This window comes from Odocoileus virginianus, chromosome 27 (assembly GCF_023699985.2).
Source record: "Odocoileus virginianus isolate 20LAN1187 ecotype Illinois chromosome 27, Ovbor_1.2, whole genome shotgun sequence".
NCBI lineage: Eukaryota > Metazoa > Chordata > Mammalia > Artiodactyla > Cervidae > Odocoileus > Odocoileus virginianus.
The window spans coordinates 43,513,831-43,530,455 of NC_069700.1; the positions used below are offsets into that span (position 1 = coordinate 43,513,831).

The 16,625-nt window shown below is 51.2% G+C and overlaps 2 protein-coding genes across 3 annotated transcripts; one reads left to right on the forward strand and one right to left on the reverse strand.

The window, feature by feature from the left end:
* The first annotated feature begins 208 nt into the window (after nt 1–208).
* On the forward strand, nt 209–13,428 carry FLOT1 (flotillin 1). 2 transcript variants are annotated; one of them, XM_020888848.2, is made up of 13 exons: nt 209–224; nt 787–995; nt 1,316–1,391; nt 1,479–1,569; nt 1,796–1,939; nt 2,077–2,196; nt 2,289–2,384; nt 2,590–2,742; nt 7,932–8,113; nt 8,270–8,315; nt 8,419–8,556; nt 8,858–9,022; nt 10,246–13,428. In XM_020888848.2, exons 2-13 carry the CDS (start codon nt 953–955, stop codon nt 10,273–10,275), a joined length of 1,284 nt encoding a protein of 427 aa, XP_020744507.1. In that variant the 5' UTR covers nt 209–224; nt 787–952; the 3' UTR covers nt 10,276–13,428. The 2 variants fall into 2 exon arrangements, with proteins under 2 accessions (XP_020744507.1, XP_020744506.1); XM_020888847.2 differs by lacking the exon at nt 209–224 and adding an exon at nt 370–632.
* Nucleotides 11,351–15,790, reverse strand: TUBB (tubulin beta class I). The gene is made up of 4 exons (XM_020888846.2): nt 15,549–15,790; nt 14,073–14,181; nt 13,708–13,818; nt 11,351–13,427 (listed from the first exon to the last, which is right to left on the reverse strand). Exons 1-4 carry the CDS (start codon nt 15,603–15,605, stop codon nt 12,370–12,372), a joined length of 1,335 nt encoding a protein of 444 aa, XP_020744505.1. The 5' UTR covers nt 15,606–15,790; the 3' UTR covers nt 11,351–12,369.
* Between the last annotated feature and the right edge of the window lie 835 nt (nt 15,791–16,625).

The following is a 16,625-nucleotide window of genomic DNA, read 5'->3' on the forward strand; positions in this document are numbered from 1 at the left end:
TGTGAGTGTCTCTTTGCAAGCGACGGTTCCCCACTCTCCTAAAGGAGCCAGGAGGAGGAGGAGGAGCCGGCCGGAGAAGCCGCAGTCAAATCCCCAGGCGGTGCTCCTCCCAGGGTCCCTGAGCCCCTCCTCCCGGAACCACTGAACCCAGCATCTTGTGACCGGATGCTGTCAGTCGTTGCCCAGTCTGCGGTTTTTCTCAGTTCACAAGGGGCAAGTCCGACGTGAGTCAATCTCCCTCTCCCCGGGTGCAGGACTCACGGAAGTCACGTCGCGCGAGGCGGGGCGTGAGGCGGCCTGGGCGGAACTTCCGGCCCCAGAAGGGCGGCTGAGTGCGGTCTCCTCCCCCTTCCCGGGGCCTCTTCTGCAGCTCTCAAGGGCTGCGGATCTGAGCTGGGCCTGCCGGGAAAGAGGCGGGTCGGACGCCCGAGGCCGGGGGCGGGGTGGAGAGGGTGGTCCTCCGCGGGGGGCGGGGTCGCGTCTGCAGTAGCAACAGGGTGTGGCTGGGCTGGGGGCGCGGGCCCAGCTCCCAGGGGGACCCTGCGCGGGCGGCACCTGCTAGACTCCGAGGTCCCCTGCGCAGCCCCACCCTCCCTGGGACCCCGGCGCGGCCGCCGCCCGAGTCCGGGAAGGTAGGTGGGGGAGGGGAGATGGAATGGGTTGCAGAAGAACAGGGAGGGTAGCGCAAGGGTCTGGAGACCTCTGCGGGTTCGGAGAGCTTCATATCACTGAAGGTGGGGCGCGGCAAGCGGCTGAGAATCGCTGGCTGTCTGCGAAATTTCACAGGAAAAGCCTTAGCGCATCCCGGGCTGCGGAAGAGCCTGAGGCCTCGGCGTCTGCAAGCTGGGCGGGACTGACTGGAAAGGGAAAGAGTTCTCTCCTGTGGACTGAGCGGTGCCCCTTCGCATCCGCAAAGGCTTTCTCTCCCCCTTCTCCAGCTCCAGCCTGAGCCATGTTTTTCACCTGTGGCCCAAATGAGGCCATGGTGGTCTCCGGTAAGTATTGTTTTCTGCTCAGCCAGTGATCCCCCCTGCAGAGGTCCGTTCAGAGGAAGTCCCTGAAGAGGTCTCTTCCCTCTCTTACTACCAGCTCCCCACCGCCAGACCTGTCTACCCCACCCACGATGGCTGCATGCCACCCACTTGTGATTATTCCTTCCCTAGCCTTCCAAGGCCTGGACTGCCCCTGGCCCCTGTCAGCGTCCAGCTTTCCTCGTGGAGGTTGCTCCCACGCTCCCTGCCCAAGTTCTGTTTCCCATGTTACACCTCTACCGTGGCCACGGGCCACCACACCTCACTGCCCCCTCCCTTTTCAGGTTTCTGCCGGAGCCCCCCAGTCATGGTAGCTGGAGGCCGTGTCTTTGTCCTGCCCTGCATTCAGCAAATCCAGAGGTAGGTAGCAAGAAAACTGGGGAAAGGGAACCCCCATTTTCTCCTTTTCTTCCTTTTCATGCTGTTCACCCCTTCTCTTTCCCTTAGGATCTCACTCAACACACTGACCCTCAATGTCAAGAGTGAAAAGGTTTACACTCGCCATGGGGTCCCCATCTCAGTCACTGGCATTGCCCAGGTGAGGCTTTCAGAGCCTTTCCCCCAAAGCCCGCTCCCCAACCCAGCAACTTCTGTGTCCCCAGATGTTAAGAATCTTCCACAGCCTTCCCTACCTCTGCCTGTGGAGAAATTTCTCTGTGAGTCTCCACTTCTCCAGGGATCCCCAAGGCACCTGACTCTCCCTGCCTCTACTCTGGCTTCGGGAGGCCTTCCCCACACTCACCCCAACTCTGTTCTGGCTACAGGTGAAGATCCAGGGCCAGAACAAGGAGATGCTGGCTGCCGCCTGCCAGATGTTCCTGGGGAAGACAGAGGCAGAGATCGCCCACATTGCGCTGGAGACACTGGAGGGCCACCAGAGGGCTATCATGGCCCACATGACCGTGGAGGTGGGCCTGAGGGCAGGGAGAGATGGGGAAGGGATGCCAGAGTGCAAGGGGTCTAAGAACCCAGCTAGTCTGAGGAAGACAGTGCCCAGAGGATCTGAGCATGTCCCTTCCTTCTTCCTTCCATCCTGTTATCCCAGGAAATCTATAAGGACAGGCAGAAATTCTCAGAGCAGGTTTTCAAAGTGGCCTCCTCAGATCTGGTCAACATGGGCATCAGTGTGGTCAGCTACACCCTGAAGGACATTCACGACGATCAGGTAAACCTCAGCAGTTGGTCCTCCCTGCTTCCCTGCTCCCATCTGATAAACCTTCCCTCCTGAGGATTGTGACATCTGCATCTCTCTCACAGGACTATTTGCACTCCTTGGGGAAGGCTCGAACAGCTCAGGTCCAAAAAGATGCTCGGATTGGGGAAGCAGAAGCCAAAAGAGACGCCGGGATCCGGGTGAGAGAGCTGGGGGTTGCTTGGTCTCCGAGTGCTTTTTGTGGGTTGGGGGGGCTGGCGCGAGGGCCAGTGGAGCAGGGTTGGCAGAAGACGTAAATGAGGCCAGGCCCAGGGCGAAGATGGAGGAGCTTGGTGGAGAGCAGGCTCTCTCCCCAGGGCCTTCTTCTTCCTACTCTGATGCCCTACCCAATCTCTGCATGAACAGGAGGCCAAAGCCAAGCAGGAAAAGGTATCTGCTCAGTACCTGAGCGAGATCGAAATGGCCAAGGCACAGAGGGACTACGAACTGAAAAAGGCCGCATACGACATCGAAGTCAACACGCGCCGAGCACAGGCTGACCTGGCCTATCAACTTCAGGTCAGAGTCCCCATGCTGGCCCTGCAGCCAGGCTGGACTTCACCCTCTCCCCGTTCTCAGGCCGCCACTCTCTCTCATATCCTGCTCTGATCCCCTTATTCTGACTCTCGGTTTCTGACCCAACTCCTCCATATGAGGAAGATTTAAAAGACCTGAATGTTTCAGCTGAAAAGCAAAGAAAAGGCCTAGAAAGGGGGTGTAGATAGGGCTGATCACGGGCTTGGGACAGGTTGTGTCCTGGGCAAGGGCACCTGGATGAGGGGTGAACCAGAGCTCAGATCAGCCTGTGTTCCACTACCCAAGCTGTGCATTGGGCTGAGCGAATGGGTCTGCATCTCCCCAGAGGAACGGGTGCCTTTTTCTCACGGCGGTCCTCCACAGGCTCCCAGCAGCCCTGGCAATCACAGAGGGTATGAGGAGGGGAAACGTGGACTTGGGCTCTGAATCCCACAAAGTGACCTGTGGGGGCCTTGATAGTGCAGCAAAGTGTAGTTGATCCTTACCATTTGCAGATCTGGTATTTGAGAATTTGCCTCAGTGCTAAAATGTTTTAAGGAGCTAATGCTAAATGAGCACTGGTTTAAATGCTAAAAGAGCACTGGTTTCCCTAGTGCTCTTTGTATTGATGACCATTTGCAGACATGCACAGAGTGGAGAAAAATTTGAGTTGCCTGATAATGAGCCTCTCAGTTGAGGTTGAACAACATATTTTTCCCTTCTTGTTTTAGCTCCTACTCTAAACAATGTCATTTTCACAGTATATTCACTGCTACATATTTTGCACTTTTGTGCTCTATGTTGGTGATTTCACAGTTCAAAATGCCCCCAAGTGTAGTGCTGAGTGCCGTCTAGTATTCCTAAGTCCAAGAAGACTTCATGTGCTTGAGGGAGAAAATACGTGTGTTAGATAAGCTTCTTTCAGGCATGAGTTATAGTGCTGTTGGATGTGAGTTCATTGTTAATGAATCAACAAATACATTACATATGGTGTCTTTACACAGAAATACATAAAACAAGGATATATAGGACTTCCCTGACAATCTAGTGGTTAATTAAGACTGTGCTTCCAGTGCATGGGTCGATCCCTGGTTGGGGAACTAAGATCCCACAATAAGTATTTGTTAATTCAATGTTTATGGCTACTTTATGAAAACCGGAACTACCATGAATAATGAGAATCAACTGTACTTTGAGACCTTTACCCAATATTATGAAATTCATTTTTGCCAAGGGTTGGTGCAGGCTGAAAGCATTAAGGGCAACACATCTTCAGTTACGATATTAAATCCCTCGTGGCTTGATGGGTACCTGAGTGTGGCATAGTACTTTGCTGCTCAAAGTGTGGTCTGCCTCCCAGCAACAGCACATCCCTGGAGAGCTTGTTATAAATACAAAATCTGAGGCTCCAGCCCAACAGACCAAATCAGAATCTGTATTTTAACAAAATCTCTAGGTGATTCACGTACACATTGAAGTTTGAGAAGCATTGATTTAGTGAAAACCACCAGCTTGGGTGGGAATTTATCTTCTCAACATGGCTTTCCTTGTCTGCTAATCAAAGGATAGCCCGGTTTGGGTTCTGTTCAACTTTTTTTTTTTTTTTTTTCCTGTTCAACTTTTATTAGTTCCTCGTTTTGTGTCAGACTTTGTGCTAGGTGCTGGAAAAATAAGGATTTATTGAACCAAGATCCTTTAGGTGCCTACTATATGCTAGGCATTGGAGGTGAGTATATATAAGTATGAAAGAGATAGAATAAAAGTCCTGCCCTCATGGAGCTTTACATTATAATACATGAAACAACAAATAAGCCAATAAATATCTTAATTGGCTCTAATTAAGTTGTTTAAGTGCTATGAAGGAAATAAATCGGTGGTATTCTGTTGGAGGGGTACTCTATTAGGTTGGGGGTGATCAGAGAAAGCTTCTGTGAGGAAATGATAGATAAGATAACGCTGAAGATGAGAAAGAGCCAGCAATGTAAAGAGTTGCAAGCCAAGAACGTTCTAGTCCAGTGCTGTTCAAAGAGAACTTTCTGTGATGATGGAAATGCTATATATCTGTGCTGTGATGTTGAGCACTCATAATGAGGCTTGTGTGACGGAGGCACTGCATTTTAAATTTTTTTATTTTAGCTTACTTATATATGACAAAAGTGACTAGGTAGGGGACTTGCACATGCAAAGACTTTGATATAGGAAAGAGGGGTTGTGTCCCAGGAACACAAAGGAGGTTTCCGATCCAGCATGGCTGGTGTGCTGTGAGGGAACCAGATCTCCTAGGGTTTGGGGAGCCAGTATTCTTGCCTGGAGAATCCCCATGAACAGAGGAGCCTGGTGGGTTACAGTCCATGGGGTCACAAAGAATAGGACATGACTGAGCGACTAAACACACAACAGATGGAAACTTAGAAGAAAATTCAAAGCACGATGGGAGCCTATTGGAGAACTTCAGGAAGGGAAGTGCTCTGGTCTAATTTACATTTTTACAAAGATCAGTCCAGCTGCTGCATCGAGAATTGATTGTCAAAAGAGAACAGAGGAAGCAAGATGAATTAGAAGGTTTGTCAAAGCAGATGAATGGCATAAATGCAGCTAATTGCACTCCCTCTTAACATCTCACTAAATCCACATAGAGTAATCGGGGGAAAAAAAGTGGAACGAATAGGAACAGAAGGAACAAACCATAGCATCACTGTGGAAGCTGCAAAGTTGTGGCAATTGATGACTAAAGAAGCGTCTGAGATAGCTGAGCACAAAGCTGCAGGGGAGGAAACAATGAAATGACCTGAGGCACAGAAGTTGTCAGCACCAGGGGCCTCTGGAGCTGGGATAAGTCAGTTGGAATAAGGAGAAACAGGTGAAAAGTGACTTCTTAGAGCTGTCTGCCTCTGAGTGATGCTCCCTGTCCCAGTAACAGGCATGAGACTGCCTATTGAATGCTGAATACTGACCATTTCCCCAGCCCCTTATTCCACATGGCTCCCAGAACCCCCATATTCCAAAGAAGAGATCAGAAGACTGCTCTGGGGAACATGACCAACCCTGAATCAGAGGTTCCTCAGCAGATGAACTACCCAGGTCACCCTAGAATGAAGCTCAAAGCCTCTGAGCCTCACCCACATACCCAGAGCTTCCTTCAGTGTTTCTGACCTTCCTCCCTGTGAGCAGACAAGCACAGACTCCCTGACACATGAAGGATCCTGCAACAAGAAGGAAAGGCCAAAACCACAAACAAGCAAGGCAGTTTGGAGGATATGTGCTATGCAGAGAGAAGAAAGCTTAAAAAAAAGGTAATATCCTCAGTAAGATAAAAGAATAATTCATATCCAGCAAATCAGGACATAGAAAACAAAGAGCTTTGAGAAATTAATAAGGTGGCAGAAATGGAAAAAAATGGAAGAGAAATTCTAATAAACTTGTCAGAAGATAGAACAAAACAGATGGAAAAATTAGGAAAAAATATTAGAGGCCAGCCCAGGAGATGCAACAGAACAAAACGGAAGGAAATCATCAGTGGAAAAAAATCAGACATGTTTATCTGACTTTCTAGATTGAAATGATCCACCAAGTACCTAACATGGTGGATGAGAAACATCTGCCTTGAAGCACATCACTGTGAAATTTCAGAACACCAAGGATGAAAGAACTAAAAGCTTCCAGAGAGAATGAAGAGATCTCAAGCAAAGGGTCAAGCAGCAGAATGACTTCAGATTTCTCAAGAAGCTAGAGGACCATAGAGCAATGCCTTCAAAATTCTGGTGGAAAATAAATAACAGCATAGTAACCTGAACTCAGGGGGCTTCCCTGGTGGCTCAGGAGGTAAAGAATCTGCCTGCAATGCAGGAGACCTGGTTTGATTCTTGGGTTGTGAAGATCCCCTGGAGAAGGGAATGGCAACCCACTCCAGTATTCTTGCTCGGAGAATCTCATGGACAGAGGAGCCTGGTGGACTACAGTCCATGGAGTTGCAAAGAGTTGGGCACAACTTAGCGACTAACACTTTCACAACCTGTACTCAACTTAATCATCATTCAAATAGAAGAACGAAATAAAAAACCCACAGAAGCAAGATCTCAAAAAACTTATATCCCATGTACTCTTTCTGAGGGAGCTGCTGGAGGCTGGGTCTAAAGAAAAAGAAGTGGGTGGAAGTGGGGGCTCTAACAGGAATACTGTGATGTTGCACACTGAGGTCAAGTGTTAACTAGTCCAGTTTGGAACAGGTTTGAAATTTTAGGGTCAAAGAGGACAGGGTACCACGTCTAGAAGCTCCCTTCCTCTGGAATGAACACATGGGCCCTTTAAAGGCAGGGGCTCCATCTCTCATGTAGCTGTATCACAGGCAAGATGGTGCATGGCTAAGCCAGAGCAATGAGGCAAGAAGTATGTTCTTCCAGACCTCTGCTCACCGACATGTTGGCAAGCGCCTTCTGAACCTTGTACTCTCCAAGGAATAAGAAAATGAAATCTGCCTAAGTAAGAGGAAGTAGCCTATGATGTATACATACCCTTGTTGTTTACAGTAGTTCTGGAAGGATACACAACAAGCTGGTCACAGTGGTTGTTTGAGAGGAAGGGAACCAACGAGGTGGCTTGAGAAATAGGTTGGAGGAGATCTTGCTTTACTTTTTTTCTTTTGAATTTGGACCACCTACAAAAGATAAACACACACACACACCATCCCCCTACTCCCCAAAAGCCGGCGAGAGGCTATTCAGAAGCCAGTTGCCAGTGGCTTGCACTGAGATAACCGCTGCGCTGATGGAGAAAAGTGGCTGGACTTGGAGGTCCATGGTCACCATGTGCTCAGTGCCCTCCAGGCACTCATAACTCTACAGGAAGACTTGGTGGAGAAATAGGGTGATGGGAAGCTCAATGGAGGGATGCTTCACCTGGCCTGAGGGCAAACAGGGGCTGGGTTGCAGCCCTATCCAGCCCTGAAGCTAGCTAAGACTGCCTGGGGAACAGCCCTAACCATGCATATTGACCCTGTTGGGGGAGGACCAGACCCCTCCCCAGGTCATACCTCAGATCTGTCCCAGAAATGGACTGCACTGGGCAGGCTGAGCCCGCGGAGACCAGCTGCACGTTGTGTGCTCTATGTGAATATCCTGCCCTGGAGCCTCGGCCCTCCCTGCTTCCCAGGCACTTGCTTTTCAGCTCTGACTCTGAGCATCCCTCCTACGCAGGTGGCCAAGACGAAACAGCAGATAGAGGAGCAGCGGGTGCAGGTGCAGGTGGTGGAGCGGGCCCAGCAGGTGGCAGTGCAGGAGCAGGAGATAGCCCGCCGGGAGAAGGAGCTGGAGGCCCGCGTGCGCAAGCCGGCGGAAGCGGAGCGCTACAAGCTGGAGCGCCTGGCGGAGGCAGAGAAGTAAACACCCCTCCCTGCCGGCCTGGGGGCTCCTTCACCACCTGGGCGCCCCCAGACAAAAAGCTGAGGCCTTCTCTATCTGTCCTCCTTCTGCGGAGACTTTCTCCCAGAGCGAGGGCTGTTCTTCAACTGCCCCCTCCACTCCCCTTTGTCCAGGTCCCAGCTGATCATGCAGGCTGAGGCAGAAGCCGAGGCTGTGCGGGTGAGTTAGCCGACTGGCGGAGGGAGTGGGGTGATGCTGGTGCTGGGGTCTCTTGTCCTTACCTACCACCGTTGGTACCTCACGTGTTCTGTACCCTCCTCAGATGCGTGGGGAAGCCGAGGCCTTTGCCATAGGGGCCCGAGCCAGGGCCGAGGCTGAGCAGATGGCCAAGAAGGCAGAGGCATTCCAGCTGTACCAGGAGGCTGCTCAGCTGGACATGCTGCTGGAGAAGCTGCCCCAGGTCTGGGGCGGGGCTGGAGGCAGGGGGTGGGGGTAGGAGGGGGTGGGGGTAGGGGGGGTTGGGAGTGGGGGTGGTGGAGGGCATATGGACAAGAGCAGAGGAGGGACGGGAGGAGGGAACGAGGGGCCAGGGGAGAACCAGGCTAGGGGCCATGAATTAGGGGTGGGAATTACAAACCAGTGACCAAAGCAAGGAAGGGTGATCCTCACAAAAGCGAAGAACACAGGTCTTAAAACCCAGAGTAAGGAGTCTTAGGATGGGTGGTGAGACCCTGGTGCTGAGTGGACATCTTACCTACCAGGTGGCAGAGGAGATCAGTGGTCCTTTGACCTCAGCCAATAAGATCACACTGGTGTCCAGTGGAAGTGGGGCCATGGGGGCGGCCAAAGTGACTGGGGAAGTGCTGGACATCCTGAGCCGCCTGCCGGAGAGCGTCGAGAGACTCACAGGCGTCAGCATCTCCCAGGTGAGCATTTCTAGGGTGGGGCTGGGAGCCGAATTGCCGGGTTCCTGTGGCACATGACACAGCGGGCCCAGCATGGAGCCAGCACCCAGGAGGCCTGGGGCTGCTGACATTTAGCAGTTGCTTTCTATGTGCCAGACACAGTGCTAAGCTCCTGCACAAATGATTTAAAAAACTTTTTAAAATGAAACTTCCTTTGGGGTGTGTAGGGTTTTACAAAGTGAAGAAACTGAACTTTCAGTTTAGCCCATGTCATTCATACATGGTGAAGCTGGGCTTCAAACCCAGGCCCGCTGTGCTTTCTTGGTCAGCCTCTGTGTGTGTGAGAACCCACTGGTGTGTGTGTGTGACTGTGCGTGGCTGTGTGTGTGTGGCTGTGGCTGTGTGTGTGTAGCTCAGTTGTGTCCAACTATTTAAGCCTATGGACTGTAGCCCACCAGGCTTCTCTGTCCATGGAATTCTTCAGGCAAGAATACTGGAGTGGGTTGCCATGCCGTTTTCCAGGGGATCTTCTTGATCCAGGGATTGAACCTGGGTCTCCTGCATTGCAGGCAGACTGCCTTCTGAGTCACCAGGGAACTAACCCACTAGCAGAAGGAACTGATTGCAGCCTGTTGATGTTGAATTCCAAGGTGTATCACTGCTTTCCTTGGTGCCTGTTTATTCACCTGTTGGTTATGGTAGAGATCAGGGAGTGGGATCTGGAGCCAGACTGTTGTGGTGTGAATCCTGGCTGCAGTGCATGCCAGCTGACCTTAGACAAGTTCACCTTCTCTGCACTTGTTTCTTCACCTTAAAGCCAGGTCAATTAAAAGTAACCACCCTGTTGAATTGTTAAGGGGATTAAATGGGTAAATATTTGCAGTGTTTAGTGCCTAACACATAGTAAGTATTATATGAAGAGTGTGTTAAATAAATGCCTGTGTAAATAAAAGCACTGGACTGAATCAGTGACCTTTGAGCTGGGTTCCTTGGAGTCTCCCTGAGGGCAGCACTGTATGACTGGGAGCTGAGGGCCTGTACAAGCAGAGATCTGGCCCCCTTCACCCCTTTCTTCACTCATAAAAGAATTTGAATGACCGCTTGGCAGAGGGGGTGAGATAGGGTACTAGGAAAAGCTAGGATACTTCTGTAAGAATGTCCTCTCTGCAGCCCATTCGTCCAGATGGGAGCCTGGGAGAACAGGGTACCTGGTTCACATAGTCACCACTGTTGTCTTTTGCCAGGTGAACCACAAGCCTCTGCGAACAGCCTGAGTCCTGGACCTTCGTGATGCCCCATCTCATAACTCAAGTTGCCTGAATGGTCGTTATTGCACGCATTTCAGCTGGCTCCCTGAGCACATCACCTCTCCTTGCCAAATAGCCTGTGCCTTGCCCTGGAGGGGAATTGTTCCCTTTCCTAATCCCATACTGCCAAGACTGCCAGTCCCCCAGGGCTCCCATGCCTTCTGATGACCCACCTTATTTAAACTAAGCCTGTTGTCCACAATTCTTCCCTGACCAAATCTTGAGGGATGGCCTGCAGGTTCTCAACTTTGTCAAATAAATCAGTTAAGTAATGATACTTAATTCAGTGTAACATTCAAAATGAACACTAGCGTGTAGCTTTCTCTTGCATTCAATGTGCTTTTTTACAGTGGGAGCGAAGCGGTAGTTACTTGTATACTGTTGTAGAGTACCCCCACTCTACCCTGAAGTTCATCATAGTCAGAAAAGCATGCTTAAGTAGAAGCAGTATCAGTAATTATATTAGTCCCTAGAGTTACTGAAAATAAAGCAAAGGGAAATTTGAGACTGTTAACATTGTGCTCTTTGAAGCATTAGTTATTAGGTGTAACATTAAAGTGTCAGTTTAGCATGGGACTATGATGCGATACCACCCCTCTCCAGGTGATTTTTGCCTTAGGCTGAGAAAACCCACATACCCATAACTGAAAGGAACCCTGGAGGCACTGTGTGTTCCAAGTAGTAAATAGTGTCTGTGCATTTCACAAGATTCTTCTGGAGCACTGTTAAAAACAAACTGTTGGGGTCCAACCCACTTTTGGTTCAGTATATCTGGGCAGGTGGGAGAATCAATTTCTCCAAGTTCAAGGGGATGCTCACCTGGCAACCACTTATATGACGTTCACCTCATTTCTCCTTTCTATCCCTAGATCTCACATATGAGCCTATAGCTATCCCAGTTACTAAGACAGGGTACCAGGGATTAAGGTGTAAGGATATTCTCACCTGTTTATAGGAAGCAGAGTATATTGTGTAACTGACCTGGAGCCCCATGCCTCCTCCACCAGTGATCTTTCCCTGAATGAGCACACGTGTCGCGAAATTCTTTTCAGTTCCCATTTATTTTTGGCTCTTGGGGCAATGTCATCTTTTCAATATGAAAAAAAGCAAGTTCAACACAATAGAAATCTGAAGTGTAGAATAGGACAAGATCAAGAGTGGGGGAAGCAGTAGCGGAAGAGATGAGATGTTTGCCAAAAGATGGAAGGTGTTCTGTCCCCTCTTTGGGGAATGATGTTTAGGTGGCAGCACATACCTTTCCATATAGGTACAGAAGGGGCTGATATATTTTTGGTAAGAAAAGATGGGGTGGGGAGGGGCTTTCTGGAGGCTGAGAGACCAAGGCTATCTCTTGCTTCCCCCTGCTTTCTCAAACAGGGGAAAGGAGGGAATCCAACGTTATTATGAAGGAGATAAAGTGGAAGAGGAAGGGATTCCCACTTGATAGGGTGGGGGCCAGAAATTTGCAAACATAATAGCTCAGGACAGAGCTTGGAAGGAGACTGAAAATGAAGATAATACTGTCAACACCTCCGCAGAAGCTGAGAGGGGAGGGGAGATACCTGGCACCTAGGACTTCAGTACCCTGGATGCCCCTCTCCAAAACCCAACCCTTTCTTGTAGGGACTTCTACCTGCTGCTCAGTTTCCTTTCCCTTGGGCCAGCACACCGGCCTGGGATGGCAATCACCTATCCCAAATTTTCAGCACACAGTTCTAAATGAGATGTGAGGAGACCCAGCCTCTTGGAGAGTTATCTCAAAACCAGAGAGGGAAATACTAACTGGACAGATGGGAGGAGTGGGCACCAGCAGGAAAATGACAGGGTTACCCAGAATGGCAGAAATCTAGGTTCCCCAAGAGTGGAAAGAGAGAAGAGACATTCAACAAACAACAAATATTTATTGAGCGCCTATTATGTGCCAGGCACTGTTCTAGAATCCCCCCCAAAAAAGAAAAAACAAGATAGAGGCAGGAAATGCAAATTCTGAGGGAGAGGAAAGGGGTCGTTGAAGAAGAAGGCTGAGGGGATTGAGAAGCCTAAGGTGACAGGGACTTGGCCTTAGGCCTCCTCTTCGGCCTCCTCACCGAAATCCTCTTCCTCTTCTGCGGTGGCATCCTGGTACTGCTGGTACTCGGAGACGAGGTCGTTCATGTTGCTCTCTGCCTCAGTGAACTCCATCTCGTCCATGCCCTCACCTGTGTACCAGTGGAGGAAGGCCTTCCGGCGGAACATGGCAGTGAACTGCTCCGAGATGCGCTTGAACAGCTCCTGGATGGCTGTGCTGTTGCCAATGAAGGTGACTGCCATCTTGAGACCACGGGGTGGGATGTCGCAAACAGCTGTCTTGACGTTGTTGGGGATCCATTCCACGAAGTAGCTGCTGTTCTTGTTCTGCACGTTGAGCATCTGCTCATCCACCTCCTTCATGGACATCCGCCCACGGAACACAGCTGCCACGGTGAGGTACCGGCCATGGCGGGGGTCACAGGCAGCCATCATGTTCTTGGCATCGAAGACCTGCTGGGTGAGCTCAGGCACTGTGAGGGCCCGATACTGCTGGCTGCCACGGCTGGTTAGGGGGGCAAAGCCAGGCATGAAGAAGTGGAGACGTGGGAAGGGCACCATGTTGACTGCCAGCTTGCGGAGGTCAGCATTGAGCTGGCCAGGGAAGCGGAGGCAGGTGGTGACACCGCTCATGGTGGCCGAGACGAGGTGGTTCAGGTCTCCGTAGGTCGGCGTGGTCAGCTTGAGGGTGCGGAAACAGATGTCGTAAAGGGCCTCGTTGTCAATGCAGTAGGTTTCATCAGTGTTCTCCACCAGCTGATGGACAGAGAGGGTGGCGTTGTAGGGCTCAACCACAGTGTCGGACACTTTGGGTGAGGGCACCACGCTGAAGGTGTTCATGATGCGGTCAGGATACTCTTCACGGATCTTGCTGATGAGCAAGGTGCCCATTCCGGAACCAGTGCCCCCACCCAGCGAGTGGGTCAGCTGGAAGCCCTGCAGGCAGTCACAGCTCTCGGCCTCCTTCCGAACCACATCCAGGACCGAGTCAACTAGCTCGGCCCCTTCTGTATAGTGGCCCTTGGCCCAGTTGTTGCCTGCCCCAGACTGACCTGCGATGGAATTAAAAGGCAAGCTTGTTCAGTCAAGTGTGAAAAATACACAGCCCTATTTCTACCTTTCAACTTTTGGAGTAAGGCCCGTGGATTTATCTTCCTTCTTACTTCCTGATGATACATCTGCTCCTGTATAATTTACTATCTAAATTACTACCTCCACTCTCCATTAGATTTAAAAACACAAGCCCGTATAAACTCCAGTACAATCATTTCTAACTCTTGCTGCACCCAAATAACTCGAATAGCAGTATCTATCGATATCTCCCTAACTCACCAAAAACAAAGTTGTCTGGTCTGAAGATCTGACCAAAAGGACCTGAGCGAACAGAGTCCATGGTTCCGGGTTCTAGATCCACCAAAATAGCACGAGGAACATATTTGCCACCTAGAAGAAATAAAGTAAAAGAGTGAAACTGGGAGACATAAAGGTAAATAAATTGGGGCCGAGAGAGCCGGGGACCCAAATGTGTGATTTCAGACACTGACACCAGGTGGCAGCAGAGCCACTCGGAAAGCGAGAAACGTCTCCAACGGGGGTGGATGGATTCATTCAAAGGGGATAAAGGGTTTCCCGGGGAGGCAGAGACCCCAGAGAAGTGGGAGTGATGGGACCCGTGCTTCCCGGGCTCTCGCCCTCACCTGTGGCTTCATTGTAGTACACGGAGATGCGGTCCAGCTGTAGGTCGCTGTCCCCATGATAGGTGCCCGTGGGGTCGATGCCATGTTCATCACTGATCACCTCCCAGAACTGCCAGGGAAGAGCAAAGAGTCGTCAACATCTCAGGGTCCAGCCAATTATGCTCCCCTAGTGCCATTTTAGCTCCACATTCGCCTGTGGCGAGCCCTCCCCAAGGATCTAGCATTTCTTCTGCCTGCCACACCCTTCCCCTAACCACCTAAACCTTCGGAAAAACGGCAGCTTTCACTGCCTGGGACGTGAGATGCTGTGTGGCTTAAAGGGCCCGGCGATCGCAGGCACGGGGGTGGGTAGATGGAGGCGGTAACCCCGGGCACAAAGAGACTGGGGCCGGAGAAAAGGAGCCACTGCCGCAGGCGCCCACCCCGCCCTGCACATGACCGCGGCGCACGCACGCGCCAGGCGGCCGACAAAGGGAGGTGCCGCGCGAGGGCGGGGCCGAAGGGCGAATTCCGCGCGCCAGGGGCGGGGCTTGGCTCGAGCTCGCGCGCCCCCCGCCGGCCGGCCTGGCCGCATTGTCCCAGCGCGCCAGGGGCGCCCGGGTCCCGCCCTTCTGCTACAACGTAGCAGCCGCACTTCCTCCCTGCCCCTCCCCCGCTACACTGTAACCGCGCGCAAAAAAAAAAAACCCCTCCCCCTTGGCCTCGAAATTTCATTTCTTTGCTAGCTTTTAACCCCCTTGCTTTAAATGAGGTTTTTCTTCCTTTGTCCTATTCTCTAGCTCTGAGGAACCTTTTCAAAGAATGGACTCTCTTTCCCCCCCTCGCCCTTTCTCCCTATCTGTCCACGCCCTTAAAAGTGTGTTAAGGGGAAATAAAAGGAACAAATTAGTCCAGCACATAGTAGCCTTCCATGCACGAAAAACTGCGGGACCGCCCCTTGGGGATAGCGGGCGCCCGGAGATTCCTAATCATTTGTAAAGGATATCGCCCAGCCCACCTGGCGCATCGCGTCCCCCACATTTGGATCTGACCTCTCGGCAGATGCCCGCCATCCTCGCCCCTTCCCCCTCTGGCTTAACCCCACGAAGCCCCGCCAAGGGGGATGCACATGGGGAAAACCTCATCTAGCTTTTGTCTCGGCCGTTTCCGCATCTCCCTCGCTCCCCGGTCCTCGGACCGTTAGGAGATCCCCTTTCTAAGTAAAATTTTACAGAAACTCGGTTTTCCCGCCCCCTAACCCTGAAGGGTGCTTTTAACAGCTTCCCCAAAATGAGCCTGCCAAGAAAAAGAACTCTTCATTTTTCAAAAGCAAATCTTAAGGTTCAAACATGCATTTATATATAAAAGTTTTGAGGGGCAAATCTTGACTAAGAATGGAAAATGCAAACGTTCTACAACCATCCGTCAAAATATACCTGTTTGGCTTTTTTTTCCCCTTAAAAATAAATACAGTCAAAAGAGGTTAAAAATCCTTACCTTGGCACCGATCTGATTGCCACACTGACCGGCCTGGATGTGCACGATTTCCCTCATTGTTAAAATTTATTCAAATCTTTTTGCTCGCCTCAAAGTGTGTACGGGGCAAAAAAATGATATGGAATTAGTTTTTCTCTGCTGCTGGTCGCAGGGTGGAAAGATGGAACTGGACCCGGAGGCTGAAGCAGCGAGGTCCGAACGCGGCGGCAGGAAGGTTCTGAGAGGGAGAAAGGAGAGGGGAGGGTGCGGGAGGAAAGGCGGGCAGGGCGGGGCGCGCGTGCGCGGGGGCCGGGAGGCGGGAGAACTCGCAGCGCGCCGCGGTGGAGAGACAAAGCCTCTCTAGGCTGGCCCTGATTAGTCCGTGCCGGTTCTGTATCAGACGTCCATTGGTCCCTGCTGGACGAGCGCAGTCCTTTCTGGGAGTTGTAGTTCTCTATTGTTGTCCACGCTGCAAAATGAAAGGACGAATGGGTGGGTACTGGGTCGAGGGGTTTTGGTTTGGGTGTTTTGACTGAAAAACGGCCCGGCGCGAGGGTTCCTTCCCCTATGCCTGACTCTTCTGGTATCAAAAGAGAGTAGTTTTCGGGGATACAGGAATTGGGAACCCTGGTGTGCCAGGCTCTGTAAGGTGGAGTGGGGGCACGCCCTGAAAGCTCCCCGCTGCGGTAGCTCTTGGGAAGACCGGACTGCTTAGCTCAGCGAAAACGGGGAGAAATGCGGCACCCTGATCTGCTATCTAACAGCTGGTCCCTGGTGACCCAAGGCATGAACTCCAGTGAGCTGCGGCTCCCACAGATATCTCGGAAAGGAGGAAGGCATTGCCTTCCTGCTATTTCCTTGGGAGCTTTCTAATGATATTTAGAAAGAAACAAAATTGCATCAAGGACTTTTCAGTATAGAGAAGTAATTGTCTGGAAGGTATGTTCAAGAATAGAGAAGCAGATATGCCGGAAGTCTCCGTCCATGTGGGGAATCTGGGCCTTAGAACAGCGTTTAACACAGTTTTGTCAAGAGGCGAACTGTGTGGTGAGATACCTGATAGGCACTTTGATGAAGTCAGTGTTTTTTCAATTCGCT